At 38.8% G+C, this 8,389-nt stretch overlaps 1 protein-coding gene across 1 annotated transcript in view; it reads right to left on the bottom strand.

The window, feature by feature from the left end:
* Positions 1-4,968: 4,968 nt before the first annotated feature.
* The window catches only part of LOC140008746 (uncharacterized), a 101,531-nt gene continuing 98,110 nt past the window's right edge, over positions 4,969-8,389 (bottom strand). The window contains exon 10 of the mRNA XM_072053610.1: positions 4,969-5,150. Within this exon, the coding sequence (XP_071909711.1) occupies positions 4,969-5,150 (182 nt within the window). The remainder of the gene's footprint in view (positions 5,151-8,389) is intronic.

The following is an 8,389-nucleotide window of genomic DNA, read 5'->3' as shown; positions in this document are numbered from 1 at the left end:
GCAACCCTAATATCCAAATGCTATACATAAAAAGGGTAGAAAAAGGAAAAGAATAGCTAAATCGAATGCTTGGACCCACTTAGGAAATTCCCAGTGGAGTCGCCAACTGTCGCGCCCCACTTTTTGAAAGGGTGTGGAAGTAGTATGTGGAATATGTATGTGAACGTGTGTTAAAGTGAAAATAAAAGGCCATGGGATTGTGAAATGTGACGGTTTGGCCAAAAATATAGTTCAAAAAGGGTTTTTTTTATTGGAAAATGGAGTCGCCACTTGGTATAGAGTTAGGGTGTACCAAGTCACCTAAAATGATTTTTGTTTTTGAAAGAAAAAAGTAAACAAACCCTTTTAAAGAACTTTTAGGTCTACGTAACCAAAGAAAGGGATCGGGGGTCACATTTGATAAGGGAGAAAGCAAAGGCAAAGCCTAAGGCACTCTCTTACCCTAGCCAAAGTTAGTTGCGTGATTTAGCCCCGCTTTTTCTAACTCTTCTACCCAAAATATGCGTTGCATGTTGGATATGACTAATGGATATGAAAAAGAAATGCAATCCTAAATCTAAAATGTCTCTTACGAGACTTTTTGGTCCCAACCACATGAGTTGTGATGGCCAATAAGGAAAGTCCTCATAGAGGTCGCGAATGATGCAAATGAAGACTCAAGTATGAGTGCAAATGTGAAAATGTAAGAAAACGTGCATGTGTGCAAATGTAAGAAAAGTGCATGTGTGCCAATTGAGAAAATAAAGGTGCTTGTGTGCTAGTGGATGAAAATATAATAGTAGATACATATAAGTGCAATTGGGTGCAATTTGTGAGGTAGAAAATAAATGATAAAAGAAAAAAAATGTACAAACATGGCATGTGGATTGAGAAAAATATAAGTTGTGAGAAAATGTGGATAAAAGAGTGAGGAAGTGATATGGTAAGAATGAGAGTGCATGAACCTAGAGGAGTGCATCAAGTCGGGTACGGGAATGACTCCTAATTTCACGATTTTAATTTTCCCTTTGATTAGAAGGAAGAACTAGCGTGCTAAGGCTATTTTGTAGCCACACTCGCTCGTTTCCCTTACCGAAAGGGGACTCTCAAGAAAATGTACCCTATAACTAGCATGAGGATGCAAAAGCCTAAAATGAAGGGGAAAGGATTGGAGGAGCATGTCAAATGCTAGAAAACTAAGAAAAATGCATGAAATGTAGTGAAACATGCAAGTATGTACCAACGAGAGGGGACGGCCTATTGGGTCTAGCGTTGGACTAGCCCATATCTATGAATTCCTACTAGCGTTGGACTAGTGGAAAACGGGACCATGAGCCACAACTAGCGTTGGACTAGTGTGGTGACGTGCATTCATCCATCATATTCATCTACGACTATAGAAAGCAAGTAGACATGCAAATCATCTATAAACACGTAGCACATAACACTTAGCATGCTCGACTAAATGCAAGAGCCTAAGAAAGCAAATTAACACATAGCAACAAAAGCAAGCAATGAACCTATTACATTTGCTAACTAAAACAAAAGGGGAAGGGGAAAAATGGACAAAATTGCTCTCCAAGCCCTATCTGTTACAAGCCAAGAGGTGTACACATACCCCATGAATAAATAAAAGAATGACTTAATAAAAGCGAAAGTAAATGAAATAAATGAAATGAATTAAGGAAAAGCAAGGAAAGCAAGTAGACATGCAATTCTCACTTAGCACGTTGGATCACATAGGGGAGAGACAAAAAAAGATAAAAGAAATTATACCTCCCTTGGAATGGTGTCCAAATGAAAGAAAAATGGCTTCAAAACAATAAAAAGGGTCAAGGCACCTCAAATAGTAAAGTATAACAAAGTCACCAAATCCCTCTCAATTTGTAACTTAATTGAAATCAAATAATGCATAGTTTCCAAGAAAGGGACCCACCAAGGACCCAATTGCAAGCATTAATCAACCATTCAAACCCAATTAAACATTTTAGGCGCTTCAAAGGTCCAAGAGTAAAGAAAGGGTTAAGACATCATTTTTACTGAGAAAATTAAAGAAAATATACAAACACAAGCTCACTTGGTCATAAAAACCTTAAAATTGTGAATTAGGTGCATTTTAGACAAAGCATGATGGCTAATTGAAGCAAAGTTGCAAAAATTAAAGCTGCCAATGTGACAGCCCCACCTTCCCCTAAGGCGAACCAAAGGGGTTAGCGGACTGCCTGCCCAGCTCTCGCCAGGACTAACGGATCAGTTTACGTCGATCTAATACGGCCCAGAACATACCCACGCGCGCAACCAAGTCAAAATCACAAAATAAATAAAAATGAAAAACACGCCGATGATGAACAATGCCGGACACATCAGAATGCGGAGTTCAACCATACATCAATCCAACATATACATACATTGAAATTCAACATATACAACCAAATTGGCATGCCAAAACTAGTCATCATGGTTATACAATGTTCGGTTTGCCAATCAAAAGATGAACCCAATACACATTAGGGTTTCATGCAAAGAGCTATTCAAAATACATTTACATGCTCAACTTGACAACCAACTAGCACAACCTTTCCCAAAATAGTCATTTTCCTGTAAGGAAAACAAATGGAACGGAGTGAGCTAAAGCTCAGTGAGTTACTACCACATAAGCAACAAAGAGCATATAGCAAGTCCTTTCAATTAAAGTACACCATTAAGGAATGAAACAAAATGGTAAAAGGATACGGACGGCTCTCAAGAGCCCATTTCCTCGCTTATATTCTTGATCCAACCTCATTGACCCTCCGTCAATGTTAAAAGTACCAAACCGTAGACATCACTTTACTTCCATTCCTTCCACCCAACATACCCCAACCGGGCCCGCACTCCAAGCAGTAACTTTAGGTGATACTCGAGTACACAGGAACCAAGGGTCTCATTACCACAAGATTCCCATTTCAGTCCCCGTGGCTAGTCAATTTTCACGACCAAGCCCTCGCTGGCTCGATTCAAGTGACTACCAACGAGGTTGAGCTCAGTAATACAGTAAGGTCGTTGGATATTCGTCCAAACGACACCAAATCAGTTTTTCAAGGAAGGAATTCAATGTCTCATATATCAATTGCAGTAATTTCAGTAAACGGTAAACAATCATGAATGTAATCACAAGGGGGTGAGGGCGGTCAAGTACACCCTCACCTCAATCACTTCCAATAGCCAAATACGCCTTCAAGGCATCAAATTCACATATAACAAAGCCACATTGTAACATTTAAGTGAGTAGTATACTCACCACTCAAGAAAATGATGTTTCATGCACCGTCGTTAAACGAACGTCGTGCACCACCGTTACCTCCTAGAACAAGCAAACAAATACAGTGAGACTCAATAACGAGTCATAAAGCCATGCCAATCACAACCCCAATAGGGTTTCATATGCATATTTAAGCATAATAGCAAACCAGAAAATCAGGAAATGTAGCTCATTTGACCCAACAACAAAAACAATTTTGGCCGCCTAATGCGGTAATGGCACAAAATGCGCTACGCTTATCGGATGAGGGTGTAAGACCCACCATCTCGAAGCTAAAAGACAGGGCTACAACAATGTAGAAGGCCACTCAGTCCAAATCCTAGCACAACTAGGTCAAAAATGCAGAATACCAAACCAGAACCGTACTTGCAGGTTTACAAATCACACTATGCTGTAATTAGTCCAACTCAGTCTATACAGGTCCAAATGCGTTGATTCCAAAGGCATGCGGTAGCTAAGACCTCAAGCTACATTTCATCAGAAGACACTAGCATCCAAATCCAAAGCAATTCCAGTCAAAACAGACGATTACAAATGCAGTTCACACATTCTGATCAACCCAGAACAGCAACAGTAAAATCGACATATGTCACTCTACACTACTCCAAATGACCTGAAATTTTACAGGCACCTCAAACACATCAATACCTACAACTTTCATGTTTTAATCCAAGGCCAATTAGGCCTCTAACCATGAGATACAAAACCGGACAGAAAAGGGGGTTACGAAACCCTAACTTTTCACATTTCAATCCAAACCCAAAATTGGTTGCAATTATCAATAATTCACACCTACTAGAGTCATTACCCCTCATTACCAACCATCATAAATAACCACAATATCATGATCACATTAAACCAGAAAAATCTCCAATAAATTGAAAACTTCACCAATTCATCTCCAACCAAGAAATAAACCACAAATATCATCACTTTAGCCACCACTAGGCACAAATTAAGCATCATTAGGTATAGGAGGAAGTTTAAGCACCACTTACCAAGTAAACAAGAGAGAGGAAGTTGTAGAACACCTTATCTTCTCCAAAAACCTTCACCAAAACACTCACTAGCACCAAATGGAAGGATTTTATGGAGTAGAAACTAGTTTAGGCAATTATTTTTGGAAGATTGAGCCAAATGGAAGCTAAAATGGTGAAGAATTTCTTTCTTCTTTGCTCAAGGGAGAACCGGCCATGGAGGAGAAGAAAAGAGTGAATTTTATTGATTTTTTGAGATATTTAACTTAATGGGAAAAAAGTCAAAAAGGTGAATAGTGTTCCATAAAGTCCACCCAATGATATAGTGACACTTGGCACCTCTTAAATGCAATCCTATCCTTCTTTCTCCCTCTCACATCAATCACTTCACATTCTCTACTTATCTTTTAACACCCGATAATTTTACACAGTATCCGAAACTTAACCTTATTGGCCGAATTTTTCCGAACTATTCGCACTAGTGGGTCTCACGTCCATTATATACTCTTAATTTTTTAAAAACTCTCCAATACTAGAAAAATCATCTAAAAACTATAACTGCTCATAAAATTTACCAGGAGAATTTTCCTAAGCCAGAAAATACAGAAAACATGTCTTTAAAGGGGAAAAACCCTAGGAAAATTATTAGGGATTTACGGGTTCTCACACTCTCTCCCCCTTAAAAGAATTTCGTCCTCGAAATTTCTCACCTTAATTCCCGAAAAGGTTTGGATACTTCTTTCGCATTTCCTCTTCCACTTCCCAGGTAGCTTCCTCTACCCCATGGTTTCTCCATAGCACCTTCACTAGCGGAATTCGCTTGTTTCTGAGCTCTTTGACTTTCCGATCGAGCACTTGGACCGGTTTCTCTTCATAGGCCAGCGATTCGTCTACTTCGATATCCTCCGGTTGTAATACAAGGGATGGGTCGGGATGATACTTCTTTAGCATCGAGACGTGGAATACATCGTGGATTCGAGAGAGACTGGATGGCAGTTCCATGATTAGTTGATGGTTTTTCACTGATAAGGTTATGATATTTGGAGTTTATGTGATGAATCAGTAGGTCTCATTTGAATTATACTGCATGATTGTGTTTTGGCCGAACAAAAATTGCAAAAAGTTTGCAGCTTTGATTGTTTCTGTGCTTAGAATCTTTTAGCACGTCTAAATCTAGATTTGGGTTTAGTTTGGACTGGGTTTTGAGAGACAGAAATCCAAGTTTGACATATCATGAACGCTTACCACAAGTTTTCCTTGGCATCTTTGCTGCGTTTTTCGTAGTCAAATTACATTGCGGCATTTAATAATGTTAGAGGATTTCGTTGCCTAGGTTCAGATGGCTTTTGGTTGAGATTTATACGTGAGAATTTGCTGTAACAAGTTTGAAAATGTTCGGTTGGTTGCATGGATGTTTGTAGACTGATTTTCTGGAATAGCTAAAATTCTGATTTGGTTGGGTTTCTTCCATTGGGTTTGTTTGTTGTCTAAGTCTTTGTTGCGCCGCAAGTTTGCTGCCAAACCCTTTGCGTAAAGTTTCTCCAGTATTCACAAGATAATACTTGGTACCCTTTACATGTTGGGTCCTTGAGAGTTAGTCTTATGTCTAACTACCTACATGCATCTCATGCCATTCCTCATGTTTTTCTTAACATAACAATTGCTACTCATGTGACCAAATTGACAACCAAAGTTGCACACAGACAATGGATCAATCAAATGAACAGGTTTAATGAATCTGACTTGCCTTCTCCTGTGGATAGCATATTCATTTGCATTTTGATTCAGTCTTATTTGATGAGTATTAACATAAGGTACATTGTCATTCTTTTGAGAGTGGTTCTATTTTATGTGTTGCAACACTTGACACAAATCATTCATTCTTCTTTTGAGACGGCATTGTTCACTTCTGAGTATGTTACATAGTTTTTCCCTTTTTTGAAGATCAACAAGCACCTCAGTTTCAATCCTTTTCAGGTTCTCATTTTCATGCTTAAGACACTTGTTTTGTCGAAAAAGATTTGCATTGTCCTGCATTAAAAAGGTAATTTTCTGCTTTAGTTCCTTGTTTTTAACATAAGATTCTTTAAAGCTGTTATGCATTTTTTTTAGAAAAGAATTAACATCATCATCAGATTCACTATCATTGTCGGTTTGAGAGTTGTACTGTGTTACCTCTACGATTAATCGATTATTTCTCGAATCGATTATATGAAGTTATATGAAGGAATTGCCATGAAAGCCACTTGAGCAGATTCCTCTTCTTCTTCAATTTCGCCTTCTGAGTTGCAATCATTCCAGGTAATCTGGAAATTGTTGAACTTTGGTTTTCGTTCAATCTTGCTCTCCTTCTTTTTCTTCATTGGACACTCATTCGCATAGTGTCCTGGTTGGCCACAATCGAAACACTTATCAGTAAGCTTCTTGTTGAACTCCAGTTTCCCTCTGTTTCTGAAGTCATTAGACTGATTTGGGAAGGAATTGCTGGATCCGCCTTTCCTGAATCTTCTCTTGTTGAGAAACCTTTTGAAGCCTCTTGTGATGAGTGCAATATCACTCTCATCACCTTCCAAGTCATTTTCATCCTGTGAGGCAGTTTCATCTTCATCTTGTGAGGCTTTTAGAGCAATGCTCTTTCTCACCTTGGTGTCTTCTTCATCCTGCATCTTAGATTTAAGTTTCAGTTCGTAAGATGTTAGAGAGTTAATCAAAGATTCAATGGATAAGGTGTTTAGATCCTTGGCTTCCTCTATGGCAGTCACTTTTCTTTCCCAGTCCTTTGATAGAGCATTCAGAATTTTTCTGTTCTTTTCACCTAGAGAGTACTCCTTCTCAAGCACCTCTAAATCCTTGATCAGATCATTGAATCTACAGTACATTTTGTCAATGTTTTCATGAGATTCCATCTTAAAAGATTCATACTTAGTGACCAGAATGGATTTCTTTTGCTCTCTCACATTTTCGCTTCCCTCATGGATCTCTCTAAGTTTATCACAAATTTCTTTTGCAGATCTGCAGCCTTTGACTCTAATGGACTCATTTGAATCTAATGCACTGTATAGAACATTCATAGCTTTGGCATTTAGAGTGAGATGAGTTCTATCTTCAGCAGTCAGCTCACTTCTGGTTTTTTGTCTCGGCCTATGAGTAGCTTCATCAATAATAGTTGCGTCATATGGACCCTCACTGACAATAAACCACAACTCAATATCAATAGATTGCAAGAATATAATCATCCTTTCCTTCCAGCTCACATAGTTTGATCCATTGAACATTGGAGGTCTAGTGACAGATTGTCCCTCAAAGAACATGGCATTGTTGGTTGTCATGTTTACTCCCAAGCCGATTGAGCTTAATCTCCAGGAGACCAAGCTCTGATACCAATTTTAAGGATCGAAGACAACCTAAGAGGGGGGTGAATTAGGTTTTCTAAAAACCAGCTGAAATATAAGTCACTCTTTTTTCAAGCCTACCCTGCTTTTCTCAAAGACCACTCAATGGATCAGATTACAAGAAAATACTGATGTTCATGAGATGAAAGTGTGAACAGATTATATAGTTAAAGCTGTAAATGAAGATAGAGAAAAAAAAACAAACCAGACTTCAAACTCCACTTGAGTTTGAACAGAACTTTATATAACCTGCAACTTCAAGTTGAACAAGCAAGGAGTACGAGAAAATTGCACAAGCAAGGAGTACAAACGTTCCTTTGGAGTATTCTAGCACTTGAATCACTCACTATCTGATGTAGACTTGATTTGCACTGTTATTTTTCGGTGGTTGACTTTTTCCTCTTTATAGGAGACCAGAAAATTCTTCAATTAATGCTGTCAACGGATAGAAGGAAACTGAAGAGTCAACTAGCCGTTGGTACTGTCGGACGTCCGACACTCAGTTTTCATGCGTCCGAACGAGATCAATGATTTCTGGAAGTTTTCTTGAATCTCTTTAGGACGTCGATCCCTCATCACCATGCATCCGAGGGTAAGATGCACACTGGAATTTTTCTCTTCAATACCTTCGGACGGCCGATGTGTCTAGAGTGTTGCGTCCGAAGTGCAGCAATGCTTGTCGGACGTCCGATACACAGATGTTGAGCGTCCAATCCTGAACAGTAATCAAGTAACTCCTG

Source organism: Coffea arabica, chromosome 6c (assembly GCF_036785885.1).
Source record: "Coffea arabica cultivar ET-39 chromosome 6c, Coffea Arabica ET-39 HiFi, whole genome shotgun sequence".
NCBI classification, from domain to species: Eukaryota; Viridiplantae; Streptophyta; class Magnoliopsida; order Gentianales; family Rubiaceae; genus Coffea; species Coffea arabica.
This window is presented reverse-complemented; position numbering and strand designations above follow the sequence as displayed.